At 47.6% G+C, this 18,887-nt stretch overlaps 1 protein-coding gene and 1 long non-coding RNA gene across 2 annotated transcripts; one reads left to right on the top strand and one right to left on the bottom strand.

The window, feature by feature from the left end:
• Positions 1-2,175: 2,175 nt before the first annotated feature.
• On the bottom strand, positions 2,176-6,755 carry LOC123450908. The gene is made up of 2 exons (XM_045127947.1): positions 6,651-6,755; positions 2,176-4,336 (listed from the first exon to the last, which is right to left on the bottom strand). The coding sequence occupies exons 1-2, from the start codon at positions 6,753-6,755 to the stop codon at positions 2,414-2,416; spliced, it is 2,028 nt and encodes a 675-aa protein (XP_044983882.1). The 3' UTR covers positions 2,176-2,413.
• Positions 6,756-17,551: 10,796 nt separating this feature from the next.
• On the top strand, positions 17,552-18,519 carry LOC123447514. The gene is made up of 2 exons (XR_006631512.1): positions 17,552-18,225; positions 18,298-18,519. It is a non-coding gene; the product is annotated as an uncharacterized LOC123447514 (long non-coding RNA).
• The last annotated feature ends 368 nt before the right edge of the window (positions 18,520-18,887 follow it).

Below are 18,887 nucleotides of genomic sequence, written 5' to 3'. Positions count from 1 at the left end.
AAACAAATCATCACATTTGCATGTACATATAAGACATGGACATACATGAGTAAAGAAAATCAGGGTTTTTAAAGAAAAAACATCTTTATTTCATCCCAAGAGCGTATAACAAACAGAGTCAATCGACAAGGAGAAAGAGCAGCGCATGGGTGGCCTTGATACACAAATTCATAGCAGACCAACTAACTATTTATACTTTTGTATATTTTATCTATTATCTCATTGCAATGCACGAGTGCTTCGCTAGTACATTAGAAAATATTTAGCATGGTATATGCACAACGATGGAGCATGGAAAATATCTATTATCTTTCCTATTCCCCACTGTGTGCGGCAGATTAGCCTCACTAGTACAAATGCCCGTGCGTTGCACCGGGCAAGAAAAAAATATATAATCTGCTTGTTGTATTATTATGCGATATTAATTAAAAAATATGTATAATAATGTTAAATGTTTTCTTTTAAATATATTATAAATATGTCTGTGCGTTGCAACGGAAAAAGACATAAAATAAAACTTATGAAATCACGTATAAAACGCTAATGGACAAAGGTGGAAGATTAATTTTTGCCTACTTAAAATCCTGCAATTTTTCTGCTTTTTTATTGAACTTATTCGAGATTACAACAAAGGAAATGGGCTCATTACCCCTGAATTTTTGCTATTACAATCCACAACCCTCGTGCATCCCACAAATACATCAATATGACATATACGTCGGTTTTGTTGGTTAAACACCCAAGCTAATCTCGCTAACCCATTAATTATGGAGACTCGTAGAGGAAACATAACGCTACCGAAACAACGGTCGTAAACCCTGCTGAACTCGCAAGGTTTATTCTAACAAAAACATGCTTAGCGTGCCATTACACGCCGCTCATAAAGAAACATAGAGTGTAATTCATTTAAATGATTTTTATAGAATTATCAAAACGTTCAAATCCAATGATTTTGATTCTGTAGATATTCTTTAGCCTAATTTTTGTAGATTTTTTATTTGTAATATTATATTTCATTTGTAATGGTTCTTTCACTATTTGGGCACGTTTTTTTTCTCATGCATCTCTTCCATACGTTCATTTGCTCAAAAAAATGCATTGTCCATGTCCTATTTTTGTGTGGGATTAAAAAAATCAATCAGCTAATAGAAATAATGTTGGTAAGTTCAAGCCGACACATACACCTCCCGTCACGTGTATGCCTCGCTCTAGAGAGATCACGCATGAAAGCTTATCCATCCATTTCTCACATCCCCAGCAACCCCATCTCCAGCTCTGACCACCAACAACCCCATCTCCAACTCCTTCTCCTCGTTGCCGCCTAAGGCCATCACCAGCAACCCCATCTCCCCCCTCGACGCCGCCTAAGGCCACCACCAGGCGAGGCCCACGAGCTATACGATACCAGACCCATGAAGTTCTTTGGCTCCACGACGTCTTTCTTGGGGGTGGAGCAGTCAGGGTGCCTGCAGAACGGGCTAAGGGGTGGATTCATCAATGTCTCAGCAGGGTAGCCACCTGCTATGAAGCCTGCTGCGTCGAGTTCGACGACGCTGGTGTACAGATTGGCCATGCCGCCTGTGCCAAGAGGAGAGGCGAGGTCAGTGTCATGCATGTTCTTGATCACACAGCCCAGCGGGTAGGTCAAGAAGCCGAGGAGCAGATCCTCGGTGGCAGATTCGGGGCGTCTGTGCTCCCCTGGCCAAACCCGTGACTCCCGCTCGGCGCCTCGCCCCTCCACTTCCTCCGAAGGACGCCCGGTGCGGCGCATCGTCGATCTGCATTATTATCCGGCTCACCCCGACGCCCCCACCCCCACCTGCGCGTCGCCGGCGCCCCTTTCTCTCATCGCCCCGAGCCCCCACCCGCGCGTCGCCGGCGCCCCTTTCTCTCATCGCCCCGAGCCCCCACCCGCGCGCCGCCGGCGCCCCTTTCTCTCATCGCCCCGAGCCCCCACCTGCGCGTCGTCGGCGCCCCTTTCCCTTCCTCTCGAATTCGTTCCTCAGTTGACTTCCATCAGACGAAAAGCTGTTCACTCAAATCAGGAGTGCGGGTTAAATACCTAATACAACAGGGGCTTTTTTGTAAAATGACCACGACGGACGCACTTCGTGCTTTATTATTAGGGAAAGAAAAGAGTAAAGATTAAAGCTGAGGCAATGCCTTGTATTTTTCAAACAAAACTTGAAAAGGTAAGAAGGATCGACATTACATCTCCATCTCCCTGAAATCCAAATCCCTCTCTGGCCTAACCGAACACTCTCGGGAGGAAGAGGATGAGCACAACGCCATTCTTAATCTCTTAACTCCTTCCTCCCATCCCAATGAACCCATCACTCACCAAAACAAAAACCCTGGATTATCCTAGCTAGGACCTCAAACATGCATGGAAAGATTTCACTCACTCACTCACTCACACCAGCTTGTATCCGGTGACCCACACATTGGCCGGAGGGCCGGGCTGCACGTACCCAAACCTGACGCTCCTCCCGGGGCGCAGCGCCCGCAGCCACCTCCGGGGAACGTACCCGTACCGCGCCTTGTCGAGCCCCCACAGCCTGCCGGCGAGCTCCGAGACACCGAGGTGGAGCCCCCGCACCGTCTTCCGGGACCTGTTGGTCACCGTCACTGAGTACCTGTGGTACGTCCTGCGCCTGACCGCCCATGTCCCCGTCACGTTCTGCTCCACCTCAAGGTGAGGATGCCGCCGACGAGCCGCCGCCAACCTCGCCGTGCGGTTCGCGGCCGCCTCCGCCGGGAGCGACGGCCGGTACTCGTCCAGCCCGCCGCAGGGGCCGGCGAGGCGGGCGAGAACGCCGAGCAGCGGCGCGCTGTTGTAGGTGGCCGCCTCGGTCTGCTCGTAGTTGTTCCTCTCGTCGGCGAAGTCGTCGTACTCGTCGGGGCCCCCGACGACGGCGCCGTCCAGCGTGTTGGGGTTGACGGCCTGCTTGCTGTACCAGCTCGCGTAGCCCTCCTGGCAGCTCACGAACGACGGGTCCGTCCTCACCGACACGATGGAGGCGCCCCGGTGGTGCACCTGCCGCGGGTAGTTGAGCCCGTACCCGACCATGTAGCTCGTCGCCCTCGGGTTGTCCCCCAGGATGTAGTTCACCTGGGACCTGACGAACGCGAGGATCTCGTAGGGCCGCGCGGCGCCGCCGGGGCAGCGCACGGCGCCCCCGCCGGCCACCGTCGCGTAGTCGGCGTACGCCGTGAGCAGGAAGGAGGCGCTGGTGACGAACTGGAGGTTGTTCCACCGCTGGTGGTACATGATGCCGCCGGGGGTCCTCGGGACGTTGACGGCGCCCTTACCGACGCACGAGCACACGAAGAACTCGGCGTTCTGCCGGTACCTCTGCAGCGCCGCCGCGTGCTCGCCGGCCTTGTTGGCCTCCGCGGCGACGCTCTGGGCGTCGAGGTGCCGGAGCAGCTCCACCACCACCTCGAGGTAGCCCTTCTCCGCGGCGGCCAGGAGCGGCGTCTTCCCGGCCTCGTTGGCCTCCGCAGCGACGCCCTGGGCGTCGAGGTGCCGGAGCAGCTCCACCACCACCTCGAGGCGGCCCTTCTCCACGGCAGCCAGGAGCGGCGTCTCCCCGGCCTCGTTGGCTTCCGCGGCCACGGCGCAGCGGACCGCCTCCAGCCCCTCTCCTACCTCCCCCGCCGCCACGACCAGCGCCGCCTCGTCCAGCGCGCGACGCAGCGCTGCGGCGTCCCCGACCCGCGCCGCCATGTGGATCCGAACTTCCTTGCGGGATGCGGGTAAGATGGCGGACGTGGGCTCCCACAACAGGCGCGCGCGTGGCAAAGCCGGGTGCAGCTGTTCGTGGCCAGAGGCTTGCGGGCATGGCGAGCGAGAACGACGAGCAGATCCAGGGACGTACTGATGCGACGGTGCGAGCGCGAGGCGAGGGGAGAGGGAGAGGACGGAGGATGTAGGCCATGGCCTCACCGGCGACGTGTTGGGGGCAGTGGGCTCGGGGCGAGGCGGGGAGTCACCGGTGAGGACGACGGGGTCGGGTTGGAGGCTATGAAGGGGTGCTGCAAGGCGGGACCGGTGTGGGAGGGCGCCGATGACGGCGAGCGTCAACGGAACGTCATGGGGTGGCGACGGGGGCGGTCTAGCCCCGATCCAGATCGGGATCGGGAGGGGAGGGGAGAGAAGTGGGGGAGGATCGTGTGGGAGTGGGGGTGTCGGTGCCTCCCGAGGGGAGGCTATAGGCCAGGGGCTGGCCCGGCGCGGGCGGCCAGGAGGGCGCGCCGGCGAGGGGCGACGGCGGGGAGGCGGTGAGGCGGGCGGTGGCGGAGAGCCCGGTGCTGGTGGTGGGGAGGCCCGTAGCTACGGACGGACGAGGGGGTTTACGTAAAAACGAAACGTTTTTTAACTCACAAAAGGACCGCGGGTTGAATAGCCGAAAACATAAGGACTTTTTTGCAAAACCGCCAGCGACGTACGACAGAAGCTATCCGTGGTTTATTATTAGGGGAGATAGCGCACCTGGCGCGTGCGCGTTAGGCTGACCCACTACATCGGTTTCCACCGTCCAGTAAATTTTGTTGTCTTTACGTTTGTTTTTTGATTCGTTTTTGTTTCCTTTGGTTTATAAATCTTTTCAAGTTATTATAAATGTATGACTAATTACTAAAATAAAGTACTTTTAAAAGACGTTAATACATGAAAAAAATGGTATTACATGATTTTGACTATGTGGATGCTTTTAAAGTAAGATGGTTTTTGTAGTTCATGAACACTTTCAATTATGTTACCATTATAAAATATGTCTGAGCACTTTTTTCAAAACATATTTTAAAACTGGATAGGCCCGTGATGATGAACGTTTGTGCGTTTGCCATACTATGTAATTTCTTCCAGGTGTTATCTGTGGGCAAATCCTATTTGACGCTGCAGACGTCGGTTAACATGCATTTTTGGGATATGAACTCATGATGAGGGTGTTCAGTATTGGATACGATAACCAGCTGGCCACCTCAAATTTTTGGGATTACGTAGATGTTTTACCTATTTTGTTCCTTGTTCCTTTTTTTTCCTTTCTTTTTTTTTCTTTTTTTTTTCTCTGTTTCCTTTTCTTTTTTGCTGCCCCCTTTTTTCTAATTCGCGAATTTTATCTTTAAATAGATGAACTTTTGTTCTTTCTGAAAATGCATGATCCTTTTTTCAATTCGATGAATTATTTCAAAATTGATGAAGTTTTTTCCGAATTTGATGGTTTGTTTTCAATTTCGATGAACTTATTTCAAATATGATGAACTTTTTCAAATTTGATGAACTATTTTCAATTTTTCTGAATTTGTTTCAAAAGCGATGAACTATTTTCAAACTCCATGAACTGTTTTTCATATTTGATGAATTTGTTTTCAAATTTGATGATTTTTTTCGAATTCAATGAAATATTTTTCAAATTTGCTGTACTTTTATGAAATCTGATGAAAATTTTCAGATCCTGTAAGTTTTTTCAAATCCCATGAACTTTTACAAAATTTGATAAAAGTCTTCAGATTCGATGAACTTTCCTTAAATTCGCGAACATTTTGCATTTGTGCAATCTTTTTCAATGGTACGTACCATTTTTAAATTCCGATTTCTTATCAATTCATGGGCTTTGTGAATGTATTTCTAATTTTTTTGTTTCTTTATTGAATTAATTTATAGTGGGTATATAATATTGCTATTGTTTAATGTTTGTAGTGAAAGAAGTGTCAAATAGCGTTGTTTTCTATAGTAAAAAATAAACTGGCACTTGGTTTAGTATTTAACGCGTGTGGGCATTCACCTTGTTGACTGCAGTTCGAGTTCCACTTCCCGCAAAATTAGCCTCCAGTTTTTCCTTGGCGTTTTTCTTTTTCCACTTTTTCGTACAACCACACTGTACATGGCCTAGCCCATGAGAAGGGACGCTACAGGCACCGGTTCCCCCAAGTTGCGCTCAAGGCGCCACATAAAAGCTCCCTTATGTGTGGACTGTCTAAAAGAAAAAAAAAGTATTAACATGGTCGTTGAGCCCCTAGATACTTAAGGTGAATTGGGCTGATACTGGTAAACATAACTAAGCTAATTTTTTTTAATATTGTATTTTTTTTATTCATTTCGAAAAATAATATGAAATTTTGAAAATTTACAAAAATATAGCTGCCTCGGCTTAGGCGTGGCCGACAGGGACTAATCGGCCTAGCCAAGACCAATTAGTCCCAGTCGGCCTTGGCTAGGCCGACATGCCTGTCAGCATGCAGGTGGGTGGATGACAGGGACTAATCGGCCTTGGCTAGTTCAATTAGTTCATGTCAGCCTAGCCAAGACCAATAAGTCCCTGACAGGACTAATTGGTCTTGGCTAAGCCAATAGGTGCATGGATTTTTTTTTTCAACCTTAGCTATTTCCCCGGCTCTATTTGCCGCCCATATTCCCCCAATCTTTCCCGCAATTTCGTTCCCTTCGTTCCTAAATATAAGTCTTTTAGAGATTCTACTATAACTACATACGACGCAAAACGAATGAATCTATACTCTAAAATTTATCTATATACATTCGTATATAGTCCGTACTAGGATATCTAAAAATACATATATTTAGGAACCGAGGGAGTATCATCTATTTCCAGGGAGTGCTAATTCATTTGCATAGTGAAAAAAGGCACCTGATGGTTAATATGAGAACATATTTGTTTGTAAGATATCTCTGGAGGCAAAGTTAGAACGCTCTGTTCACCATCACTGCATGTAGACTTATCTGAAGCTTTCATTTGAGCTTACGTTTCTTTATTTTGATGAAGCAAACTGTATCAATTCAACCATGCCCATCGAGGCTGTGTTTGCAAGCAAAGTGGAGAAGCTCAAGGCCGACCAGTCCAAGCCCTCGGAAGAGGTGACTCGGGAGCCCTTTGAGTGTGACCACGCCAGCATCTTTTGTGGTTACAGGATGCCCAGAAGGTAAAAAAATGAAAGTACGAAGAAATGAGTGTAGATTTTATACAGACTGTTTTTTTCCTGAAAAATTGGAATTTTTGCGCCCAGGAACTGAAGCCGGTACAGAATAACAAATGTATGTAGTATAAAATTCATTGGTGTGAATGATGGGCATGTAGAACAAAGAAACAAATTGTGAGCAGTCACAAATCGCGTTATATCCCATATGCAACACTAACGTCTGTAATCTTCAGCTATTAAACTTGTTTCCAGGGAAGTCTTTAGTTGTTAATATGAAAACCACCATTTAAATTTGCTTCCACGGGGAATAGGATGAACTGTAGCAGACATTTTGATCTTCGGTTTCATGCGAACTCACACTTAATACATCGAAAAATGCACGAGTCTGCAAATGAAAACGAACTAAAAAAACGCGAGGACAGAAGCTTCTTATCTTATGGAAGTAAAACACAATGCTAAAAGTAGATGCTCCATGTTTCTTAAACATACAAAGAAAAGTAGATACTAGAAGTACAAGGTAAGGTCTCTGTTTCAAAAACCCATCCTCGATGACCAACAGACTGCTTCAGATTCAGTCATTTTGGTGACATTGACATGGTACATGGACATAAATCAAGAACCTCCACACACTTCTGAAAATTTAAAATCCATAAATATCTACAACAGAAGCAGCCATGAACGAAAATTCAGACAAACCGAGATAAAAGAGAATTCTTAAACACCAGACATAAAATTGTTTATTCATATACTTCATGTATTATTTTTTACACGTATATTATTGATACATATGTACATTGGGAAGACATAGTATCTACTAGGAGGGAAATGAGGCGGGAAAGTTTTGGCAGGAAATAAGAGGATCAAAATTTGGCGGGAAAGGTGGCGGGAAAAGAAACGGGGAAAATTTGGCGGGAAAGGTGATGCGGAAAATTTGATGGGAATGGAGACATGGAAATAACAGCGGCAACGGAGGAGGGAACGAAATGACGGGAAAGATTGGGGAAATATGGGCGGGAAATAGAGCCGGGAAAATAGCTAAGGTTGAAAAATAAAATTTCCATGCACCTATTGGCTTAGCCAAGACCAATTAGTCCTGTCAGGGACTTATTGGTCTTGGTGTTGGGTTACGTAGCATAAATTCAAAATTTTCCTACGCATATTCAGATCTTCCTATGGAGAGACCAGCAACGAGAGAGGGGTAAGAGCATCTTCGTACCTTTGAAGATCGCTAAGCGGAAGCGTTGCTAGAACGCGGTTGATGGAGTCGTACTCGCAGCGATTCCGATCTAGTGCCGAACAACGGCACCTCCGCGTTCAACACACGTGCAGCCCGGTGACGTCTCCCGCACCTTGATCCAGCAAGGAGGAGGGAGAGGTTGGGGAAGAAGACCAGCAACACGACGGCGTGGTGTTGGTGGAGAGACGAGGTCTCCCGGCAGGGCTTCGCCAAGCGCCGGCAAAGAGGAGGAGGGAGAAGTGCGGGGCTGCGCCGAGGGAGAGGGAAAACTGTGTCCTCCAAAGGCCAAAAGTGCCCACTATATATAGGGGAAGGGGAGAGGGGGTGCCACCCCTAGGGTTCCCACCCTAGGGGGTGCGGCAGCCCTCCCAGATGGGGTTTGTGGCGGCCAGATGGGGAGGAGGGGGTGGCGCACCCCTCTGGTGGGCCTAAGGCCCACCTAAGTTAGGGTTCCCCCCTCTTTTTCTTTCCCCCGCGCCATGGGCTGAGTGGGGAGGCGCACCAGCCCAACTAGGGGCTGGTTCCCACCCCCACTTAGCCCATCTTACCTCTTGGGGTCGCAGCCCCCCTTCGGTGGTCCCCCGGGACCACCTCCGGTGGTCCCGGTGGTCCCGATACGTTACCGGTGATGCCCGAAACACTTCCGGTGTCCGAAACCATCCGTCCTATATATCAATCTTTACCTCCGGACCATTCCGGAGCTCCTCGTGACGTCCTGGTTCTCATCTGGGACTCCGAACAACTTTCGGTAATCTCGTACAACAATTCCCTATAACCCTAGCTTCATCGAACCTTAAGTGTGTAGACCCTACGGGTTCGGGAGACAGGCAGACATGACCGAGACACCTCTCTGGCCAATAACCATCAGCGGGGTCTGGATACCCATGGTGGCTCCCACTAGCTCCATGATGATCTCATCGGATGAACCACGATGTCAAGGATTCAATCAATCCCGTATACGATTCCCTTTGTCTGTCGGTATAGAACTTGCCCGAGATTCGATCGTCGGTATACCTATACCTTGTTCAATCTCGTTACCGGTAAGTCTCTTTACTCGTTCCGTAGCACGTCATCGTGTGACTAACTCCTTAGTCACATTGAGCTCATGATGATGTTCTATCGAGTGGGCCCAGAGATACCTCTCCGTCACACGGAGTGACAAATCCCGATCTCGATTCGTGCCAACCCAACAGACACTTTCGGAGGTACCCGTAGTGCACCTTTATAGTCACCCAGTTACGTTGTGACGTTTGATACACCCAAAGTACTCCTACGGTATCCGGGAGTTGCACAATCTCACGGTCGAAGGAAAAGATACTTGACATTAGAAAAGCATTAGCATACGAACAATACGATCTAGTGCTAGGCTTAGGAATGGGTCTTGTCCACCACATCATTCTCCCAATGATGTGATCCCGTTATCAATGACATCCAATGTCCATGATCAGGAAACCATGATCATCTATTGACTAACGAGCTAGCTAACTAGAGGCTTGCTAGGGACACATTGTGATCTATTCATTCACACATGTATTACTGTTTCCTGTTAATACAATTATAGCATGAACGATAGACGATTATCATGAACAAGGAAATATGATAATAACCATTTTATTATTGCCTCTAGGGCATATTTCCAACAGTCTCCCACTTGCACTAGAGACAATAATCTAGTTACATTGTGATGTATCGAACACCCATAGCATTATGGTGCTGATCATGTTTTGCTCGTGGAAGAGGTTTAGTCAACGGGTCTGCAATATTCAGATCCGTGTGTACTTTACAAATATCTATCACTCTAGTTTGGACATGGTCCTGGATGGAGTTGTAGCGGCGCTTGATGTGCTTCGTCTTCCGGTGAAACCTGGGCTCTTTGGCTATGGCAATGGCTCCAGTGTTATCACAGAAGAGTGTCATAGGACCCGACGCGCTTGGAACCACTCCAAGGTCGGTGATGAGCTCCTTCATCCAAATTCCTTCATGAGCCGCTTCTGAAGCAGCTATGTACTCCGCTTCACATGTAGATGCTGCCACGACTTCTTGCTTGCTGCTGCACCAGCTCACTGCCCCACCATTCAACACATATACGTATCCGGTTTGTGACTTAGAGTCATCCGGATCTGTGTCGAAGCTAGCGTCGACGTAACCCTTTACGACGAGCTCTTCGTCACCTCCATAAACGAGAAACATTTCCTTAGTCCTTTTCAGGTACTTCAGGATATTCTTGACCGCTGTCCAGTGTTCCGCACCGGGATTACTTTGGTACCTCCCTACCAAGCTTATCGCAAGGTTTATATCAGGTCTGGTACACAGCATGGCATACATTAGAGAGCCCACGGCTGAAGCGTAGGGGACATAACTCATCTTCTCTCTATCTGCTGCCGTGGTCGGCGACTGAGTCTTACTCAATCTCATACCTTGCAAAACTGGCAAGAACCCTTTCTTTGAGTTTTCCATATTGAATTTCTTCAATATCTTGTCAAGGTATGTACTTTGCGAAAGACCTATGAGGCGTCTCGATCTATCTCTATAGATCTTGATGCCTAATATGTATGCAGCTTCTCCAAGGTCCTTCATTGAAAAACTCTTGCTCAAATAGGCCTTTATGCTCTCCAACATCTCTATATCATTCCCCATCAATAATATGTCATCCACATATAGTACGAGGAAAGCTACAGAGCTCCCACTCACTTTCTTGTACAGACAGGCTTCTCCGTAAACCTGTATGAACCCAAACGCTTTAATCACCTCATTAAAGCGAATGTTCCAACTCCGAGATGCTTGCACCAGCCCATAGATGGAGCGCTGGAGCTTGCACACTTTGTTAGCACCCTTAGGGTCGACAAAACCTTCTGGTTGCATCATATACAACTCTTCTTTAAGGTTCCCGTTAAGGAACGCTGTTTTGACGTCCATTTGCCAAATTTCATAATCATAAAAGGCGGCAATTGCTAACATGATTCGGACTGATTTAGCTTCGCTACGGGAGAGAAAGTCTCTTCGTAGTCAACTCCTTGAATTTGTCGAAAACCCTTTGCGACAAGTCGAGCTTTGTAAACGGTTACATTACCGTTTGCATCAGTCTTCTTCTTGAAGATCCATTTATTTTCTATGGCTCGCCGGTCATCGGGCAAGTCCACCAAAGTCCATACTTTGTTCTCATGCATGGATCCTATCTCGGATTTCATGGCCTCAAGCCATTTGTTGGAATCCGGGCCCGCCATCGCTTCTTCATAGTTCGAAGGTTCACCGTTGTCTAACAACATGATTTCCATCACTGGGTTGCCGTACCACTCTGGTGCGGAGCGTACCCTTGTGGACCTTCGTGGTTCAGTAGTAACTTGATCCGAAGCTTCATGATCATCATTAACTTCCTCTTCAGTCGGTGTAGGCACCACAGGAACAAATTCTTGCGCTGCGCTACTTTCCTGTTCGAGAGGGGGTGTAATTACCTCATCAAGTTCTACCTTCCTCCCACTTACTTATTTCGAGAGAAACTCTTTCTCTAGAAAGGATCCATTCTTGGCAACAAAGGTTTTACCTTCGGATCTAAGATAGAAGGTATACCCAATAGTTTCCTTAGGGTATCCTATGAATATGCATTTCTCCGCTTTGGGTTCGAGCTTTTCTGGTTGAAGTTTCTTCACATAAGCATCGCAGCCCCAAACTTTAAGAAACGACAACTTAGGTTTCTTGCCAAACCACAGTTCATACGGTGTCGTCTCAACGGATTTAGACGGTGCCCTATTTAAAGTGAATGCTGCAGTTTCTAATGCGTATCCCCAAAATGATAGCGGCAAGTCGGTGAGAGACATCATAGATCGTACCATATCTAATAAGGTGCGATTACGACGTTCAGACACTCCGTTGCGCTGCGGTGTGCCAGGCGGCGTTAGTTGTGAAACGATTCCAGACTTTCTTAGGTGTGTGCCAAACTCGTGACTCAAATATTCTCCTCCACGATCAGATCGTAGACATTTTATTTTTTTGTCACGTTGATTCTCAACCTCACTCTGAAATTCCTTGAACTTTTCAAACGTCTCAGATTTGTGCTTCATCAAGTAGATATACCCATACCTACTCAAATCATCGGTGAGAGTGAGAACATAACGATAACCACCGCGAGCTTCAACGTTCATTGGACCACACACATCAGTATGTATTATTTCCAATAAGTCGGAGGCTCTCTCCATTATTCCTGAGAATGGAGTCTTAGTCATCTTGCCCATGAGGCACGGTTCGCATGTGTCAAATGATTCAAAGTCAAGAGACTCTAGCAGTCCATCAGTATGGAGCTTCTTCATGCGCTTAACGCCGATATGACCAAGGCGGCAGTGCCACAAGTATGCGGGACTATCATTATCAACTTTGCATCTTTTGGTACTCACACTATGAATATGTGTAACATCACGATCGAGATTCATCAAGAATAAACCATTCACCAGCGGAGCATGACCATAAAACATATCACTCATATAAATAGAAAAACCATTATTCTCTGACTTAAATGAGTAGCCGTCTCGCATTAAGCAAGACCCTGATACAATGTTCATGCTTAAAGCTGGTACTAAATAACAATTATTAAGGTTTAAAACTAATCCCGACGGTAGATGTAGAGGTAGCGTGCCGACGGCGATCACATCGACCTTTGAACCATTCCCGACGCGCATCGTCACCTCGTCCTTGGCCAGTCTCCGCTTATTCCGCAGTTCCTGCTTTGAGTTGCAAATGTGAGCAACAACACCGGTATCAAATACCCAGGAGCTACTACGAGCGCTGGTAAGGTACACATCAATAACATGTATATCATATATACCTTTAACGTTGCCGGCCTTCTTGTCCGCTAAGTATTTGGGGCAGTTCCGCTTCCAGTGACCTTTTCCCTTGCAGTAGAAGCACTCAGTCTCAGGCTTGGGTCCGTTCTTTTTCTTCTTCCCGGTATCTGGCTTACCGGGCGCGACAACAGCTTTGCCGTCTTTCTTGAAGTTCTTCTTACCCCTGCCTTTCTTGAAACTAGTGGTCTTGTTGACCATCAACACTTGATGCTCCTTCTTGATTTCTACTTCTGCAGACTTGAGCATCGAGTACAACTCGGGAATGGTTTTCTCCATCCCTTGCATGTTGTAGTTAAGCACAAAGCCTTTGTAGCTTGGTGGGAGAGACTGGAGGATTCTGTCAATGATAGCATCATCCGGAAGTTCGACTCCAAGTGAAGTCAGACGACCGTGTACCCAGACATTTTGAGTATGTGCTCACTGACAGAACTGTTCTCCTCCATCTTACAGCTGAAGAACTTGTCGGAGACTTCATATCTCTCGACACGGGCATGAGCTTGAAAAACTAGCTTCAGCTCTTGGAACATCTCATATGCCCCGTGTTGCTCAAAACGTCTTTGGAGCCCCGTTTCTAAACTGTATAACATGCCACACCTGACCAGAGAGTAGTCATCACTCCGCGCTTGCCAGACGTTTAGAACGTCCTGGGCTGCTGCGGGAGCGGGAGGGTCACCTAGCGGAGCATTAAGGACATAAGTCTTTTTAGCTGCTTCAAGGATGAGCTTCAGGTTGCGAACCCAGTCCGCATAGTTGCTACCATCATCTTTCAGCTTGTTTTTCTCTAGGAATGCGTTGAAGTTGAGGTTGACGTTGGACATCTACAATATTTATAAAGACAACTTTTAGACTAAGTTCATGACAATCAGGTTCATTTAATCAAATTAAGTATGAACTCCCACTTAAATCGACATCCCTCTAGTCATCTAAGTGATACATGATCCATGTTGACTAACCCGTGTCCGATCATCACGTGAGACGGACTAGTCACCATGGTGAGCAACTTCATGCTGATCGTATTCAACCATACGACTCATGTTCGACCTTTCGGTCTCTTGTATTCGAGGTCATGTCTGTACATGCTAAGCTCGTCGAGTCAACCTAAGTGTTTTGCGTGTGTAAATCTGGCTTACACCCGTTGTATGCGAACGTTAGAATCTATCACACCCGATCATCACGTGGTGCTTCGAGACAACGAACCCTCGCAACGGTGCACACTTAGGGGAATACGTTCTCGAAATTTTAGGAGGGATCATCTTATTATGCTACCGTCGTTTTAAGCAATAAGATGTAAAACATGATAAACATCACAATGCAATCATATAGTGACATGATATGGCCATTATCATCTTTGCTCATTCGATCTCCATCTTCAGGCATCGCATGATCATCATCGTCACCGGCGTGACACCATGATCTCCATCATCATGATCTCCATCATCATGTCTTCGTGAAGTCGTCACGCCAACTACTACTATCACTACTACTATGGCTAACCGTTAGCAATGAAGTAAAAGTAGCAAGCACATGTCGTTGCATCTCATACAATAAATTAAGACAACTCCTATGGCTCCTGCCGGTTGTCATACTCATCGACATGCAAGTCGTGAAACCTATTACAATAACATGATCATCTCATACATCATATATGCAACATCACAACTTTGGCCATATCACATCACATGTCAAACCCTGCAAAAACAAGTTAGACGTCCTCTAATTGTTGTTGCAAGTTTTACGTGGCTGATTTGGGTTTCTAGCAAGAACGCCTTCTTACCTACGTGACAGCCACAACGATGATATGCCAAAGCTATTTACCCTTCATAAGGACCCTTTTCATCAAATCCAATCCGACTAGAGTAGGAGAGACAGACACCCGCTAGCCACCTTTATGCACGATGTGCATGTCTGTCGGTGGAACCAGTCTCACGTAAGCGTACGTGTAAGGTCGGTCCGGGCCGCTTCATCCCACAATACCGCCGGAAAAGAATAAGACTAGTTACGACAAGAAAATTGACAAACCATCGCCCACAACTTTTGTGTTCTACTCGTGCATAGAATCTACGCATAGAAAACCTGGCTCGGATGCCACTGTTGGGTTACGTAGCATAAATTCAAAATTTTCCTACGCATATTCAGATCTTCCTATGGAGAGACCAGCAACGAGAGAGAGGTAAGAGCATCTTCGTACCTTTGAAGATCGCTAAGCGGAAGCGTTGCTAGAACGCGGTTGATGGAGTCGTACTCGCAGCGATTCCGATCTAGTGCCGAACAACGGCACCTCCGCGTTCAACACACGTGCAGCCCGGTGACGTCTCCCGCACCTTGATCCAGCAAGGAGGAGGGAGAGGTTGGGGAAGAAGACCAGCAACACGACGGCGTGGTGTTGGTGGAGAGACAAGGTCTCCCGGAAGGGCTTCGCCAAGCGCCGGCAAAGAGGAGGAGGGAGAAGTGCGGGGCTGCGCCGAGGGAGAGGGAAAACTGTGTCCTCCAAAGGCCAAAAGTGCCCACTATATATAGGGGAAGGGGAGAGGGGGTGCCACCCCTAGGGTTCCCACCCTAGGGGGTGCGGCAGCCCTCCCAGATGGGGTTTGTGGCGGCCAGATGGGGAGGAGGGGGTGGCGCACCCCTCTGGTGGGCCTAAGGCCCACCTAAGTTAGGGTTCCCCCCTCTTTTTCTTTCCCCTGCGCCATGGGCTGAATGGGGAGGCGCACCAGCCCAACTAGGGGCTGGTTCCCACCCCCACTTAGCCCATCTTACCTCTTGGGGTCGCAGCCCCCCTTCGGTGGTCCCCCGGGACCACCTCCGGTGGTCCCGGTGGTCCCGATACGTTACCGGTGATGCCCGAAACACTTCCGGTGTCCGAAACCATCCGTCCTATATATCAATCTTTACCTCCGGACCATTCCGGAGCTCCTCGTGACGTCCTGGATCTCATCCGGGACTCCGAACAACTTTCGGTAATCTCGTATAACAATTCCCTATAACCCTAGCTTCATCGAACCTTAAGTGTGTAGACCCTACGGGTTCGGGAGACAGGCAGACATGACCGAGACACCTCTCTGGCCAATAACCATCAGCGGGGTCTGGATACCCATGGTGGCTCCCACTAGCTCCACGATGATCTCATCGGATGAACCACGATGTCAAGGATTCAATCAATCCCGTATACGATTCCCTTTGTCTGTCGGTATAGAACTTGCCCGAGATTCGATCGTCGGTATACCTATACCTTGTTCAATCTCGTTACCGGTAAGTCTCTTTACTCGTTCCGTAGCACGTCATCGTGTGACTAACTCCTTAGTCACATTGAGCTCATGATGATGTTCTACCGAGTGGGCCCAGAGATACCTCTCCGTCACACGGAGTGACAAATCCCGATCTCGATTCGTGCCAACCCAACAGACACTTTCGGAGGTACCCGTAGTGCACCTTTATAGTCACCCAGTTACGTTGTGACGTTTGATACACCCAAAGTACTCCTACGGTATTCGGGAGTTGCACAATCTCACGGTCGAAGGAAAAGATACTTGACATTAGAAAAGCATTAGCATACGAACAATACGATCTAGTGCTAGGCTTAGGAATGGGTCTTGTCCACCACATCATTCTCCCAATGATGTGATCCCGTTATCAATGACATCCAATGTCCATGATCAGGAAACCATGATCATCTATTGACTAACGAGCTAGCTAACTAGAGGCTTGCTAGGGACACATTGTGATCTATTCATTCACACATGTATTACTGTTTCCTGTTAATACAATTATAGCATGAACGATAGACGATTATCATGAACAAGGAAATATGATAATAACCATTTTATTATTGCCTCTAGGGCATATTTCCAACACTTGGCTAGGTCGACAGGAACTAATTGGCCTAGCCAAGGCCGATTAGTCCCTGTCATCCACCCACCTACAGGCTGACAGGCCTGTCGGCCTTGGCTAGGCCGATTAGTCCCTGTCGGCCACGCCTAAGCCGAGGCAGCTATATATTTGTAATTTTTCAAACTTTCGCACTATTTTTCGAAATGAATAAAAAAATGCAATATTTTTTAAAAAATAGCCATAACTAACGGGCCTCTCCCATTTGTTGTCCATCTTGAACATGAAGCTCCCAACCGTGAAACAGACGTCCCTATGTCTGTCTTGAGTGAGAGAAGAGAAACCCCTCGCTAATGAGGGACCTAGATGGGCCATCCCACAAGTACGGGAGGTCACAACCTACTTTTATCGTTTTGTTTATGTTTTTTTTCTTTTTTTTTCTTTTGTTTATACTTTAAAATAATCTTAATGTATATATTAGGAAACAACAATCTATTGAAACATTTAAAAAATGTTGAATAAATATTTAAAACAGTGGAATAGGTATTTCAAAAATGTTGAGGAAGCATTTAAAAAAATGTTAATCATGTATATAAAAATGTTAATCAAGTGTTTGAAAAAAACCTAAATCCTAAAAATGCTGATGTGCTCGTTGGTTGTGCCGAGCGCACGTGCTACCGACAAAACAACATACGCGCCATCCACCTCCCGCACCTTATCCACTCATCCTACCTCCTACTGGCCTACCCACCACCAGCCGCCCCGCACTTCCTCCCTGATATGCGTCTGTCGCCTCGCTCCTCCACCGGGCCAAGCGTCCCTCCGTCGTGCTCCTTCACCGGGCCACACGTCCCTCCGCCGTGCTCCGTCTCTCGGTTACGCGGCTGTCGCCTCAATCCTCCCCTGGCTCCGCAACCCAGGCTAGGCATAACCCCGGCCGCCTCCTCTCCTTACCTATTCCTGGCGACAAGCGCCGCACTCCAGCACCCATAAAGGATTTGGTCGTGCGACTTCTCCTGGTGATGCATGTCGTGCCCTAAAGGACCTGCTCCCCCAGTTCCCTGGGTAGCCGGTCGCGAGCCCGTTATGCGTCCCTATGGCGTCGGCTTTCCCCTCAGTCGTGTTGTGCCAGCTGTGCGCATAAGGTCCACCATCTTCTCTCGATTCTGTAGTTCGATTTGGTTGCTGATCAACCAATTCTATCCAGAACCACCAGGAGCAGCAGCAAACACCAACAACGGCTAGATGCAGCCGCAACTGTCCTTCAATATGCTACTGTAGACACAAGCGTTGAGGGAAGTACGCCTAGAACGCCATCAATTTCCTGTGCTTCCTAAAAAACAAGGGCCTCATCGATGATGAGGTCGAAGAAGAAAAAAATTGTGAAATGTGAGTTTACAGAACCTATCTGTATTGCCTGTGTGATTCCTCTCTGATTGATGGAGGGCATTAATTTTTTAGGGGGTGAGCGTTGCCTGAGAAGGTGGAGTGTGCTCCCGCAGTGAAGGAATTCGAGAAGTTCCGTCGTTCATTGACTCGCTGTAAATTCTGAACTAGCTTTGTATCTGCCAATAGAAGTAGAAGTGTAGAACAAGTGGTACATTCTGAACTGTGTCCATTTTTTATTCTGTTTGTGATGCACACTGTTGTGTGTTTCTTCAATCAATTTTTTTTATGCGATCACACAAGTTGTAATCAACACTTAGGCAAGTATGTGTGTAGAGAGGTTACCCTTTCATATTCTCGTGCAAAACCAATCGATGCATATACTATTGTTGCTTTTGAGAGGTGGAAGTTGTGATTAAAGTGTAGACATCATGCACATTTTCTTTTGCATACAGGGCCGGCCCTGGGGGTTCCGCGGGGGCGGCCGCACGGGGCCCAAATTTTTTTGAGGCCCCCTGCGTATATACGTATACTAAGTATTATAATTAATATGAAAAAATTGAAAAAATAAATAGAAACCAGGCCTATTTGCATGGGCCAAGAGACAAATGGGCTGGAGCAGGGGATCTCTTATCACGACAGGAGATCGTATGGATGGATTGATC

This window comes from Hordeum vulgare, chromosome 4H, assembly GCF_904849725.1.
Source record: "Hordeum vulgare subsp. vulgare chromosome 4H, MorexV3_pseudomolecules_assembly, whole genome shotgun sequence".
NCBI classification, from domain to species: domain Eukaryota; kingdom Viridiplantae; phylum Streptophyta; class Magnoliopsida; order Poales; family Poaceae; genus Hordeum; species Hordeum vulgare.
This window is presented reverse-complemented; position numbering and strand designations above follow the sequence as displayed.